The following is a 16,460-nucleotide window of genomic DNA, read 5'->3' as shown; positions in this document are numbered from 1 at the left end:
AATTCCACAAATGAAAATAAAAACTGAAAACATAAGAGGCCGTTTTTGCTTGACAGCCTCCTAAGAAAAAGAAATCTCATTCCTCAAACGTCGATACCTCAGCACGATGTCTTCATATGAGTCGATGAAGCATCACCATATCTAAATATTTTTTACAATAAACAGTAAAAAAGAAGATAATTTTTACTGCCACATTTTGTCGAGATAAAGACATAAATTATGACTTACTCATGGCGGCACCCGACCATTAAAAAGAGAAAAAGTTGGGTGCGGAGGTTTACACATCGTTACGGAACGGCTCAACAAATTGCGGAGTCCGGTGCGATGAGATACGGGTCTCAATGAAACCGGAGTGCGTGTGTGGGCTGTACTTTACTTTAATCACTCTTAGGGCTTAAATATTTTCATTTTGCTTTGGCTGATGACTGTCAGTCACTCAATGTTGCGTCGTTAAAGGCAGTGACTCTACAATATCGGGAGTATTTCACTGATTTTGTATTGAAAAAATAATCAGAAATGAACAGTGCAGAGGAGAGGAGACACGCTCACTGGTCTTCAATCTTGGATGTTTTCAAGTAAAACTGGCAACACCACAATGATCAGTGTCGTTTTCCTAGCATCGGAATATCAGCCATTACTTCCTTGATAGAAGATAAAGTTATATGACACGATTAAGTGACATAATCTGCACTGGGAATCAAATCCAGGTTTATTAACACAGTAAGAGAAATCGATCCAGTGTGTTTATTTTTAACAACGAATTTATCCGTTTTTTTTTTCTCTTGCTTGGGGGCGGGAGTAGAGATCTGCAGTGCTTAGGACAATAACTTAGGTAAAGGTCTGGAATGTTTCTCCGCCTATCCCAGCCAACTGAAGCAAATTTCGATGCTCTAACTTAGAAATTACAGACCTTATTCAAAGGTAAATCCGGAAATTAATTAGGATAAAAATACGAGATGGAACACGGTGCATGTATTCTGAGTAGCGAGATATCAGAAGAAAGAGGCTTCTCACAGACATTTAATTTTTCAGTGTCAATAACCATGTACAGTATATAAAACGACACCTATAATCCTCTGATCTTTATTCGTCAGGCTGTGCAGCGTTACAAGCAGACTATAGGTGCCTAACTAACATATCCAGCCAAACGCACGCGGCTCGCAATGCAGATTATTCCGAACACATCTATACTTTTTGCTGATATCAGTCATATTCCACTCCTCCGCAGAGTTATGAGAGAATATATATCTGGCTATTCAATTATTCTAAACGTGTGCCGTTACGTACCTAACAAAGAGAGAGAGAGATAGAGATGGAGAAGTGTAGTTTCGTTCTAAATCAAGTTTAGAATTAATACAGGGAAAGAGAATTTAAGGATTCACCAATTTTCATGTAGACAGAGATCACACGATAAAGTTTTATTCATCAATCAGATTTTTACAGAGACTGAGAGAGAAGGAACGATCAATGGATGTAGTTGCATTTCTAAATTGGACTCTGCTAGAGAGAGAGAGAGAGAGAGAGAGAGAGAGAGAGAGAGAGAGAGAGAGAGAGAGAATGCTAGCAAAGGTCCGACCATGAAGCAAAATTGTGCGAGTTATCCCTGTTTATAGCCTATATTTTAGACCAATAAAATTTTTTTTTATATCGAAGGCAATCCATTTTGATTCCCTCAGTGAGAAAATGGCTGGGATTTACTCTATTACTATCTGCTGACACACACAGAGAGAGAGAGAGAGAGAGAGAGAGAGAGAGAGAGAGAGAGAGAGAGAATAATGATTCTGTGTGATGTGATGCGATTGCATTATTAGAACCTCAAGAGTCCTGTACCATTATTACTATTAAAATAATTTTACCAGACCACTGAGCTGATTATCAGCTCTCACAGGGCTCGCTCGATGGAACTGTTTTTGTTTGTATGTAAATTTTTTTTGATATTTTGGCAATTAAATTGCAATTTTTCAAAAAAGTTTATATCTGGATTAATTGCAAATAGATTTATTTACTTCCAAAAATTGATAGCCGCTGCTGATTATACTTTAGACACTGACACAACAAATATTATTTGTTATCATTACTTTACACTCAGAGCATTCTGGAGCAGTGATGTGGCTTATCCATTAAGGTGTCCGTGTGTTATACGAGAATGGCCTACTCGGAGACGTGTCAGATTACGTATGTCTCTCTCTTTGGTATAATGTACTCCATTTTCCAACACTATGTTTTATTTGTTTTAATTTATTACTTTCATGTTCTTCATTCCATATATTTTGCCCTTTATTTATAATACTTATTTTGATATATGTTATACAATCATTAATAGGGATATTTACATCTGACCTTGTCATACGGATTGCTTCTTTGGCCATTTCATTTAATCCCTACATGGGCATAGACCCAACATATTTCTATATTTTTCCCATTATTATATAACTTATGGAGTAACAACTTAATTTGTTGTACAATATTATTTTTTGTTTGGTAACTTTACATAGCTTCTATAGCGCTTCTTGAGTCGCTAAAAACCACAAAACTATTGAATGATGTTTCTTTAATTATTTTTATGGCCGATGCAATTGCACAAAACACTGCTGTGAATACTGAGGCATTATTAGGTAGAGAGAATTTATACATTTTATCTTGGGATACTGCTGCATATCCCACTCTGAATTGTGATTTAGATCCGTCTGTGTACACTGAGTAGTGTGGACGTAGATGAATTCCCAAATAAGCATCAATTGTATTCTCCTTTCTTATCGAAGGTCAATACCATGGATCAACAATCATAAGTCATAGTCGTATCGTTTAGTTGGGCTCCAACTCCAGAGGTCCTCATCAGGACTCTCCTTCCCTTTAACACTGTATTACCCTTTGCGAGGCGCTTTTGGGCAAGGGCTCATGCTGGCATACGTACGGCTTAATCTAAACCACCCACCAACCAACAGCAAAACACTGGAGCATTAAACAAGACACCGAGTGGAAAAATAAACAGATGAGTATATGAATGAACACTTACACAATGAGAGAGCAACAGACACATTAGGAAAGAATGAATCCATACACAATTTCCTAAAAGAATAAAGGAAACTTATTTACAACTTACTTTCAAACGGAATCGACCCTGCACCACAAGATTCCTCAGTGATGGGACCCATGGAGTTCAGGCTCTGTAAATTAAACATAATTTCAGTTACAAAAACAAAGCACTTATAAATACAGAGTTCGTTTTTATTATTATTAGAATTATTATTCAGAAATAATAATATATCAAGGGCTACTGACAGAAACGTATAAGAAATTACAGAGAAAAAATAAAACCAGCAAAACAGACATAAGGAGGTTCTGCATCTCCTTAGATCTAAAATAAGTCTCTGATTATACAATCTCTAAAAATTTATTTGGCTACATCACCCAATTCCTTATGATGACGTCGCTTAAGGATATATATCAGAATCCTAATCCTCCGGGATATCATTTGATGGATATTTCTAATATTTCAATGTCAGGGATTTTATAAGTCAGAATTTGGTGGAGAGAAGAGATGATGAAGTTTATCTCTCAATTAAGTTGCGTTTTTGAAAAGAAAGAGAAAGAAGAGATGAGATTTATTCCTGAGTTTATTCTGTTGCAGACAAACAGACAAAAATGAGATAAAAATGAATTTAGGTTTTTTTATCTCTCTCAGTTACAAATTTATGTAGAGAGAGAGAGAGAGAGAGAGAGAGAGAGAGAGAGAGAGAGAGAGAGAGAGAATTTATTTCTCAATTATTGTTGCTGACAAGAGAGAGAGAGGGATAGATGATGTTTATTCTTGCATTTAGATTCTGTTGCAGACACAGACAAGAGCGAGGTAACGATTAATTCAAGTTTCTCCCCCCTCTCTGTTACAGAATGATGCAGAGAGAGAGAGACAGAGACAGAGGGAGTCCGCTCTTAGTACTGTATATTATCTAACGCCCAAGGCTATTTGAAGCGCTGAAAATGTTATGAATAATCACGTCTCCAGAACACCTTTGTTGATAGATGAATTTCTGAGAGCAAGACTGAAAATTTTGAATAAGAAATTGATTAAGTGCTAAGAAAGATCGTTCAAGGTTCAAAGGACACCAGTGATTAGCAGGGCCAAGAGACAGAACGCAACAATTGTTCACCAGTGTCCAAGCTCCCTCAATACTCACGTGGGACCTTTGTGAGCCAGGAAAATGGCCAATGACGACTCAGCAGGTAAACCCATAAAGAATCCCGAAATCTGCCATCGTGAACACGGTGCAAATAATGTTGAGCCTCGAATGGGAATTGAACTCTGGACCACAGTATAAGTTAAGTGCCAGCGACTCCAGTCAATTACCACGACCCTAAGATTAAATTATACTGATGCTAGATTTAGCTTGCCTTATGACAGCACGGAATCTCAGTATTTTACTTGGTCTTAAGGAAGCTTAACGTAAGTCATACCTTCTAGACTGGCCAGAAGAACCTAGATAATAAACGGCTATTGATATTTTTCTTTTAATTTGATATTATAGTTGTTTCTACGCAATAAATGTTTTGAATAAAAATGCAAATTTTTCAAAAGTAAGCAAATATATTTTTCTGATAATCTAACTCACTTCTAAGCAACTTACAAATTCTATGAATCTAAAATGTTTTTTTTATTTTTTTTTAATTCGAGGAGAAAATTTTTCAGTTATAGATAGTATTCTCAAAAGACGCCGTAAACTGTAGTGATCCACTATTAGCCGTCGTAAAATTTCTCTAGATGAGCTTGAACAACTGTAAAACTAACTATTTAATGAGACTTGCAGCAGATCCTAGAAGTAAGGTATCTGATAGCACTAAAGCTACCTGCAATAGGTGTTCGAGGAATAACTTTAAACTCATGTATAACAGTCACAGACCAGTTCTTCATAAAGGTAGTTTGTTTACTTTATTTTTTATTGAATTAAAATGCTATTTCAAAGAAAACAAGGAACACTACGGCATCCACCACTGCTTATAAAAAAAAAGTCGTAACAAAGGGACCCAAATTATGCTCAAACAAAAAAGTTCCCATGAATTGGATTTTCCAGACTTGGAAAACCACAATTTCCTCCATTGTTATCTCCCCTACTATTCCTCCATCCCCCCTTCCCACAAAAAAATGAGGAAATAAAAAGATATATCAAAATAATACCAAAATTGAACCGAAAAGTAGCGATTGTCAAGGGTGCTCCAGGACACTGGGCCCGGGGTGTGGTTGATATGTGATATGGAGGGGAGGGGGTGAGGGACAGAGCTGAGTCAGCGGAATTCCCTGAGCGATCCGAACTGATAATGAAAAACAAATAGAAAATGTAAATGCATTTTCCGGGCGTGACATTCATTCACCCGACCTTGGAAGTATGGGGCGAGCTGGTTTTGGCCAAGGGGATTATTTCACAGTGAACGGACTGAATGACAAATTGATTCCATAGTTTGTCATAAGCCCTTAATACTTCTCTGCCTCCGCCTGCAGGGAATAATGTATACAACGGTGACAAACGAATTGGGCACTTGGCTCGGGATAGACGTTCGCTTTAGTATCAAGGACGACAGCAGCAAGTCACCCTTAGTTGATTATTATTATTATTATTATTATTATTATTATTATTATTATTATTATTATTACACATGGTTTGTGTGTTTTGACTACCACTGTTCTTTCTTCCTTAACTGAACCATAAATTTTCACCTGAATGGGGACCCTGAATGGTAAACCAGGAAATATGGGAGAAGGGTAAGAGGAACGAGCGATCAGCACCCAAAAGATAGTCAAAAACTCAATGCTGCAATTAAAAATATAATTCTTGATTTTAAAAGCCGGTAAGACTTAAACATAAATAAGAACATCTCAACCTAACCTACGGCGCCATGGCCTGAAGGGAAGGTTTACCTCTGGATTCTCTTTCATCACCGCAAGTGCGAACTTAAATAGTCTAGAATACCTTTGCCTGAACACGAGGGCTCAAACCCTTAGACCGTCTTAACTAAAATATATATACACTAGAATCAGCTAACCTACACTATCCTTGGACATTGTTGCCTGTAAAATAGGATTTGCCCTCTGAACTCCCAAATGTTTTAAACTAAGGAAGCCCAAGATTGAACAAGATGCACCACTAGATCCTAAGTAGATGGAGGTCCTGGTCAGGTCAAAAAGATTTTGGCAGAGCGAGGAGGATAGTTTCTGAGAACCTGACTAAACATTACTACTTATTCGACGACAAATTTTCATTACCTGGCAAGGTAAAGGCAGTCTCAATGCTGCTGTCACAAGAAGTCGTAATTCAGATATGGATCCGAAATATACAGAAAAATAAATGAGTAAACAAATAAAATTGGGAATTTGTGTTGCCGACCTTCTAACGGTCTGAAGACAAAATCAAAAGCATGGATTACCCATACCCAAGGTCATGACGTCTTTGTGTGTACTGAATTACACTGAAGGAACGTACACATGCAGATCTTGGAAGCTGCCCCGTGAGGATTTTTTTTTTTTAGTTTCAAGTACCTCCGGGAAACAGTTGGTTTTGCAATATGGCAGAGGTAAAAATACATATGATAATTCATGAATGAAGTTATTAAATGAAACTCATAGTGTAAATCTATGATTAACGGTGAATAAATAACATATATCAAATTAAAAATTGATATAAAAAGCCGGAACATAACTGCTCCTATATAAATAAATAAATATATGTATGTATGCATGTATGCATGTATGTATGTATGTATGTATATATATATATATATATATATATATATATATATATATATACATAAAACGACCGTTACAGTATACGTAGCATTTATTCTCCAGACACACACCGTTTCGAGATATTTATGCATATGTAAATCTTTCAGGAGCAATAAATAAGACGCAATAAACAACAACAAACACGAAACGAGAAAGAGAAAAACCTGCATACCATCCGCCGGTATATTACAAACCTGTTGAATATGGCGAAGGTAAGCGGGCAGGTGGGGGCAGGTGTGGGTGAGGCGGCCTAAAAGCAGTGTTTGTTATCGTAGCAGCTTAATGAAACAGCAGCCGAGGGAATCCAAATGGGTCGATCTCGGCGTTAGCCCTCACAGTTTAATAAAACATTTTTAATGCTCATAAAAAATAACTGGCCATTTATTTACGAAGAGCGTCGGAGAGGCTAAGCTGGCACGCACTTAATTTGTTGTTCAAGTGGAGGCGTTCTGCACATGCCTATCTATGCACAGGAAGGCTACGCTCCGCTGGTTGATATCGAACACCAAGGAAAAGAGATTTGGACACAAAAACAGTATACAGTTACTTTTATATATATATATATATATATATATATATATATATATATATATATACATTGTCACGATGTCAAACGAGTACCTGGTTATTATGCAACTAATCACAGAATTCAAAATTTTACGTCACTTCAGCCAGAAACCTGAACTCTCATAATAAAAATTATGACTGAGTACTCTAAAGGTAACAGTGATCCCTTAACAAACTTACTAATCACATGAAAAATAAAACTAAGTTTGTCAAAACAAGTACAAGGTATCAACAATTAAACAAGAAATATACTAGAGTAAAAGGGCATCACTCCATCAAACAACTTAACTGTTCCCCTGGTCTTCATTCGCCTCAGCAAAACTAAAGGAACAAAACATATTTATCACCTTGCCTTATGTACACAACTAATCCTATTCGCTCTGGTGGTCAATGAATGAAACACTGGTTTTAAAATATTTTAAATACAAAAATTTATTTTTAAATTCACAATTTATAATTGGAATTCACAGCCTGAAGAAATTTACTATTACTTGAAAACAACTCAAAATTTAATTAATTCTTGAGTTAAATTATTAAACAAAACTAAATCACAAAAACTTTAATTTATCAAGAAATTGAAGTAATCAAGCCAAATTTAAGCTATCAAGAATTACTCCAGATCTGAAAGAAAATCTTAATAATGAAAATTAAATCAAGTATCCAATGTTAATGTTAAATTATTAAGAAATATTTAAATTGCTACGTAAATAAATGTTAAATCACCAATATATAAAATGTAAAAAATCAAGAGATTGCAAACACAAGAACACACAAAAATACACAAAAAATTTACCAAAACAATTTCACTACGGCAAAACTTCTCTCAATATACCTTACTGTACCATGGTAATAATAAGTCAGATTCACTTTACCTTATGCAAGCTTGTGAAAACTTTCATAAAATTACCTGAAATGCTGTTTCTTGAGATTCACAAGACACACTTTTTTGCTAGGCGCCGTTACACTTTTCCTACGTTCAGATCTCAAAAGCTAAGATTAATACCAGTGACCACACAAATATTTTACTTTAATAACTTCTCTCTTTTGAAGAACGAGAGAGAGAGAGAGAGAGAGAGAGAGAGAGAGAGAGAGAGAGAGAGAGAGAGAGAGAGAGAGAGAGAGCCAACAAGAATGGTGTCTGAAATCAGAATGAACAAACTTTTGGATTCCAGCAAGAAATGAAACAATCAAATGACGTCATTATAAGGAATTTTGGGAACGAGATACAAGAGAAAGTTCTAGAAAAAGGAAGATGACGTCATTTCCTGAGTAAACGTTTTGAACTGCAATCTTATAAAACATGACGTAATTGCAAAGTGCTTCAGTGCAACATTGTTCATATTTCTCAAAAAGGTACACGTATTTACCAGAAAATCTTATAGAAAACATGTAACATTGCAAAATCATTCGTCATCTTCTCGTATGGGTCTAAGCTTTTACAGAAACCTTATCACGACCAAAACAGACTGCAGCTGGCTGCTTATGATTGGCATGTTTTAAAAACAAAAAGAAAATCCCGAGTTGGTTTCCAGAACAGAGCAGCCATTGTTATCTCTCACCTGTCAACACATTATCTTTTGCGACGACAACTGAAGTGAAACAAGCCCTTTGCTACGACACACACGTGTTGCTCATATACTACGTTACTATTAAAATTGTATTATTAATTCTAAATTACGCTGTTAAGTTATCTAAATCATTAACTCTTTTGAGATCTGATATTACACTATGTACGATATTTCAACAATTATTATTATTACACAGAACACATGATAAATAGAAGAGTAAATATATCAAAACTATGGAAAGATATACATTTTATAGGGCAATATCATGAATATATATATGTATATATATATATATATATATATATATATATATATATATATATATATATATATATATATATATATATATGTATGTATATATGTTGCATGTGAATATATATGTATGTATATTTGTATGCATGTGTATATTGTTGTTACACCAATTCCTCAAAGGGCATGTTCACACTATCTACTCAGGAGTAAATATCATGTGCAGAAAACTTCCATTCACAGTCGACATCCTCAATTCATTTCCATACTTTTCATCTTTGGTTTCCACAGACACACCAACTGCTACCTACTTATTTTGACTGTTCTGTGACCAACTCTTTCCCTCATCCTACCACCATGAAAATACTAAACGAATCTACAGCTTCAATTTTCCCATTAGCCATATTATAATTCAGTAATCCACTTTCATCATTTCCATTAACTTCATACCCTTGCTTACATATTTTACCCTTAACTACCTCCTCTTTTAACACTTCCAAACGTCTTTACTAAGCTCTGCATGACCCCAAATCAATGGTGTATCATTCAGAAATATCATCATCTATTCCATGCTCATTAAAGATCTATCGTCTTGTCCCATGATCTGTCCTTGCTGTACTGCCCTTTCTCCGACTTCTCACTTCATGCTATCCATATGAATGAAGACAACACGCTAGTCACCGTGCCAGTTTCTACAACAAACCAGTCACTTTCCAGTCTACAAGCTGTAACACATGCTTCTCTTTCTTCATATAAACTTTTTATTGGTCACAACAGCGTGTTATCTGCAGTATACAAACTAAACACTCTCCACATTTAATTTACCTCTTTCAATTTAGTCAAAAACTTTCTTTACGTCCATGTATAAACATACTGGTTTTCCCCTTTAGTCTTAGACTTCTCACAATACATTTGCATAACAAACACTTGATTCACAAACCATCTTCTTTGTCTAACGCCACACTCTTGGTCCAGAAATTCTACCTTTGTCTTACTTGCAAAAGCAAAATTACACCATGCATCTTCAATGGTGCAATTAGTAATCTTATGCCTCCATAGTTCTTAGTCTCTCTATTACCTTTGCCTCTATACAAAGTAACAATAATCCTATCACACACATTCATTTGGAATCTTTCCCTCATCCAGATTAGACAGTACCTTCCACACCCTGGTCAGCAATGCCCTCCTGCACCACCATACTGCAGCATCTCACTTGTAATCTATTTAACTCCTGGTGTTTCTTCATTCCCCCATCTCTTAATTAACCTCTGTAAATCCTCAACCATCCTTTCCAAAAGCATTCTCAAACTTACTCTAATCACCTGCCTTCATGCCTCATTCATCTCTCCTCTTTCCTCCTTTGTCCTGACCAACTTATCCATCTTCCTATATTTCTGTCCATCATCCTCCCTTTTGTCTTCCAGTAATGCCACTCTCTGTCCACTGGTTTTATTCCATCCTCCTACCTTCCTAAGACCAGGAATCTCACTGCTGACTCTATGACCCCATCCTTGAATTTCATGCAACTTTCATAAACTCTTACAACGTCCGTAGTATTTACATAAGCCTATTTTTTACCCATCTTCACCTTATATCTCCTTAATGTTCTCCTCATTTCCTTTTTATCAAACACACTTGTCGAACTCTTACAGCTACATTTTCACCACCTCCTCCCAACTGAAAATTCTGTTCACCTTAATTTCTGCCTCAACCAAATAAGGACTGGCTAAAATTCCATTTATTTCTCGCCTGGCCTTTATATCCATTAGCTAGCTCTTCCATCCACTCTGAATTAACACTTATTCTGACAAACACATTTCCTCGCGCTTTTCTCTTTCCAAGAATACTGATTTTTTCTAAACCACGTGTTTCAAACAATCAAGCTACTTTCCTAACACCTTTCTACAAGATGCTCTACATTCTCATTGACTCCAGGAACTCCACACTTGCCACAATACCACCACTTCATTGTCTCCTACACAGCACAACTACTCTCACATAGTCTTGAAACCCCACACGGCAGTTTCACTCTCCCTAAAACACTCTCTTAGAGACGTTCATTTGCCATTTATGGGTCACCTCCTATTACTAAGGGTTCCACAACCCTTCACTAAACGCTTCTCTGCCTCAGGTTGAATTATAGCTGCAACCCAAACTACTGGTACTTTCACTTACTACCATCGTGTAGCTGCCAGTTTCCCTTGACATCAAAGTAAAGCCAAAGATAAAAAAAAAAGATACTAAGCAGTGATCACTCTTCAGCCAATATTAAGACCTATAAGCGAACATTTTTATCCTGCAGAGCCTGTTACTAATCACAATCAGACAGAAGTCCTAATCTCAATCAACTTTCTCGGTGGAATTAATTATAACTAAGTTTGCTTACTGAGTCACTTTGTGTGCTAGCCAGTCTTTTGTATTTTAAAGGTTAAAGCAATTAAAAAATGTCCATCAGAAGCTAATCGTGCCATGAATGCTTTCGCTCATTGTCTCCAACTCTGCTTACTTATCCAGATGTCTTCTTAAAACAAAACAACAACAATAAAAAGGCACACAGGAAGTTCAGAGCGGAAGAAGAAACTACATTAATGGGCACCACATTACTTTCAACACTCACAAAAAGCAGAAAATTGCTTGGGGCTTTGTCATATTGTCGTTCTCACCAGAAAAGCGAGTACCCTTTTAGGTTTACTGTTATTGTTATCCATGCAAGGAACGAGCTTACATTATATTACTTACCTAAATGTCTTTTATGTCTCATGAAGTTGACCTTTTGAAATCATATTCTATAAAATCTAAAAGACTGTAAAGATATTTTGAAATTGCTATCGTATCTTCATTGGTAATCCTCAACACTCATGCTTAGGTTAGCACAGAACAGTTCTAACAGAACTCTGAGACTGTAAAAACCTCTAAGTGTAGGAGGAGAGTATGATTCGCAGACAGTATCGAGACATCACGTCTTCTATTCAGCGAGGGAAATGGTTTCGCCACTGAAGAGAAGACGTGATGTCTCAAAACTGTCTGGGAAATGAACTTCCTCGACTTTGCCGTTTTTCATTTTCATTACAGTTCGACGTGAGTTTGAGACCCTTTGTGGGTGTCGGGCTGTCTGGTTACAGAATTCTTATTTGTTTACAGGGACTCCTATCTTGCATTCACAAGTCTGATACGGAATATCTCATTTGTAATTACAAACCTTTTACTATTAACCTCTACACAGAATGTTTTCATAACATATTTAATTGTACGTGGTACCCATAAAACGCAGTATGCACAAACACACAGGAACACACCTAAAAAATCGACTCGTGCATCAAGATTTAAATTTGATTCTGTATTTATTAAGAGTTTAATATAGCTTTCTATATTTTAAGAGAGAGAGAGAGAGAGAGAGAGAGAGAGAGAGAGAGAGAGAGAGAGAGAGAGAGAGAGAGAATTACGTCCCAGAACCATGCAGACAATACATCGCTTCATTTTCGTGTTAGTAAGTAGGAGAGGTGTTGTAGTATATCAAGTTCCCAGACATCGTGAAAACTCTTTAATGTTGCAATTTAGCACATCTGTCATGAAAGCCGTGGCATTTGTATATTTCGACTCGCCAAAGTTCATGTGCTGACGTCAGTAATTCCAAGGTGTATGAACACGTGATATTTTAAGGACCAATTACATATTTTTTGTTATGCTTTAAATTCATACTGTCTATTCAAAAAACGCTTTTTTTTTCGCTGGACTTTATTTTCTTATATATATATATATATATATATATATATATATATATATATATATATATATATATATATATATATATATATATATATATATATATATATATATATATATATATATATATATATATATATATATATATATATAATAAATAAATGTGTGTGTGTGTGTGTGTTCAGCATAACTCTGAAACGCATTGAGCAATTTCAACCAAACTTGGTATACATATGACTTACTATCTCGAAAAAGAATACCGTGGGGGTAAGACATCACTAGCGTCTAAGAGCACCAAAGGGGGTGGGGGTGGGAAGGGCTTCCCTGAAACGGTCTGGTTCTGCCCTGAGACTTAGTAACTAGATAAAATATACTGGTCTATCATACCTCATTTTGATATACGTATGACTTACTATCTGGAAAAGAATACCGTGGGGGCGGGGGGCAGGGTTAAGACATCACTGGCACCAAAAGGGGTGGGGGTGGGAAGGGGGAGACATGTCAAAATAACCAAAAACGACAAATATTAGTATCTAATCAATAATTTTCGAGGTCACTGAGGTGAATAGTTACAACCCCAATGCCCTTCAAGTCCAAGTTCAGGCCCCGATAGGTAGGGGGTGAGAAGGGGTGAAATATAGAATGTAAAAAATGCTGGGCAATCTAACTGAAGCAACTATCTTAACAGGAAAGGAGAGAGAGAGAGAGAGAAGGGGGTGTCAGAGTTGGTCAGCTAGTGTATGTATATACAGTATATATGTATGTATATATATATATATATATATATATATATATATATATATATATATATATATATATATTCCCATTTATCAAACTTGAATTCACATTTTACTGAAGAGAAGATTCCCTTTACGGAATAAAGCTTTCACAGAATAGAAAGTGCACACGTAAATATAGTGAAAAGAGAAAGCAGATAAAATTGTTAAGAAAGGTATAACTACATGCAAACCAATTAAAAAGGAAAATAACCAAAAAGACAAAGTTGATTTAAACTGTCAACAAGAAACCGTTAAAAAAATCGAAGTTTGCAACATGAAAATCAAGTGGCAGAAAACATGAGCCAGCTGAAGATGGGGACTGTTCAGTGCACAATAGGGCTGGAAATGTCCTTCCCTAACGGAACAGACCGAAAATTTCTTCCATTTCTATTTCAACTCTCTTTACTTTTATCAGTCCTATATTCAGTCTAATAATCTTAATTTTTATCACAGCATCTTGCCTTATGAGGTTTCTTAACGATTAATATAATCTATACATATCATATCAGTTTTACGCACGAGAGAAGTATTTAATATTTATTTTCTATATAAAACATTTACGCTCTGAGAATTACTCATTTCCCTGTAATCCAATAACCTCCTGGGGTCACTCCATATACTGTGTACATATGTGTGCATGCGTGTGTGTGTTTGCGTGTGTATGTATGTATATATATATGTATGTATATATATATATATTTATATATATATATATATATATATATATATATATATATATATATATATATATATATATATATCCTCACTTATCCTTATTTTAACGTTTCGATCGTCATTTGTGTGATGTGGATAACAACCAGTAATGATGGCAATATTAAACGAAGGATGTGCAACTTCTTCATGCAAAATTTATTGCAGCTCTCTATTTCAAAATCAAATTAAATGTCAGCCAAACTCCAAAGATAGGCAGTCTATTCACCTCCACCTAATCAAAACTAATCCCACGGAACAGAAAATTCTAAGTGCTGCATTAATGAAAGGATTGGAAATCCGAGGGCACATGAATTTACTTGGTTAAGCTTTAACCATAAAATCACGAATTAATTACCGACACAATAATTACACTTGGGGGAATTTTCTCAAAACTTATTCACGCTCGTTGCAAAATGAGACGAGAGCTGTCTTTCATCCCGTACCATCTCAAAAATTTTTATTACTTCAGGTTTTTTACGCCTTTTTGTTAGTTATCTGCGGTTTGCTTTGCATAATAAGCATGAATGCAAGATATTTACTTCTTTATTAACTCAATTTTTACTGTAACACTAATTCTTTCTATTATTTAATTACTTATCGTCGACGTATCTGTTAGGCGATATAATTACAAAATAGGAAATTTTAAACGATTTATAATAACAAAAACGAAAAGTTTTCATCAGTCTTATCCAGGTACAAGATAGTTTGATCTAAACAACATCTGACCTATTTTCCTTATATTCAGTCGTTCTTGTTTGTCATTTCTTTGTCTTGGTGTCCAAAGAAAGCAAAAGTTACCGAACAAACGACATCAACTTGACAGCATTACTTTCAACGCTGTCAAATAACTGGCAAACATTCTAATATTGCTTAATAAACAAAAATTACTTCATATCCAGTAAACAAGACCCGTTCTAATGAATAACAACCGATCCGATGTTGCCCAGTAAATGACAACCACACTAAAGCTCAACAAATAAGAACCATTCTAATATTGTCAAATAGATGATATACCATTTCGTGTTCAGTAAATACCACCCGTTCTGATGATGATGAATCTAAAGCTGATTTTTAAATTATACAGCAGATCTAATGTTCAATAAACAAAGACCGTTTGAAAGCTGCCATAGAAAAATAACAGAATGGGAACCAATTTAATGTTGGCACAGTCTAGGACAGCCGACTGAACGAACGTCACGATATCAAATTGCCTTCGGAAGTACACCATAAAATGTATATGTTTGCCCATCGCTCTGTCACCGATATAAAAAAAATCTTTATGTCCGCACTGACAGCACCATAAACCTCCTGAATATTGGCTTGAATTTCAGGACCGTAGACATTCTCAAAAGGAATCTTTTGATGGGAAGGAAAGAAGAGAAACCGCCTCGATTTTTTTCCAGTCCCTTAATGGGACTTCCACAGGGTATACAATTTCCTGAGGGAGGGATGTGGGGAACTGTTCATGCCCTTTTGGAATCCTTCAGCTCTTCCTGCCCGTGTTCCAGCTTCTAACTATTAGTTTCGTAATTTACATGCATAGGCTATATACATAAACATACACACATGCACATATATATATATATATATATATATATATATATATATATATATATATATATATATATATATATATACATATATTTATATAAATAAATTTATACATTAATTATATATATATATATATATATATATATATATATATATATATATATATATATATATATATATATATATGCGTGTATATATGTATACAGTATATCCCAAGGAAGAGTAAATGAAACTTTCTTACCAGATAAATTTGGACCTACATGCTATTATGGCTATGTTAAAAACTTAAAATATCGATAGAAAAGATCGCTGCGTTCACGCTACTGCATAACTGAGCGATATGCTATGGAGAAATAAGACTACGCAACATAAACCAAGGAGTTGAAAACATTTTAAAAATGACAGACATAGAAAGAACGTTTGCCTATAGCCAACCAAGTAGTCACCTAACGCGTAAATATTATTGTTCTTGGAGTATGCGAGAAATTTCCAATTGCTCCTTTTAAAGGTAAAAAGAAAAAAACGACCTTCCCT

The 16,460-nt window shown here is 35.4% G+C and overlaps 1 protein-coding gene across 2 annotated transcripts in view; it reads right to left on the bottom strand.

Moving 5' to 3' along the window:
* LOC136844471 (immunoglobulin superfamily member 10-like) overlaps positions 1-16,460 on the bottom strand; it is an 809,371-nt gene that overhangs the window by 532,717 nt on the left and 260,194 nt on the right. For both annotated transcript variants that reach the window (XM_067113741.1, XM_067113742.1), the window contains one exon: positions 3,104-3,167. In XM_067113741.1, coding sequence (XP_066969842.1) covers positions 3,104-3,155 — 52 coding nt within the window. In that variant the 5' untranslated portion in view covers positions 3,156-3,167. The remainder of the gene's footprint in view (positions 1-3,103; positions 3,168-16,460) is intronic.

The sequence above is a fragment of the Macrobrachium rosenbergii genome, chromosome 12 (genome assembly GCF_040412425.1).
Source record: "Macrobrachium rosenbergii isolate ZJJX-2024 chromosome 12, ASM4041242v1, whole genome shotgun sequence".
Classification (NCBI taxonomy): domain Eukaryota; kingdom Metazoa; phylum Arthropoda; class Malacostraca; order Decapoda; family Palaemonidae; genus Macrobrachium; species Macrobrachium rosenbergii.
Note: the sequence above shows the minus strand (reverse complement) of the source record. Positions and strands in the feature narration are given on the sequence as shown.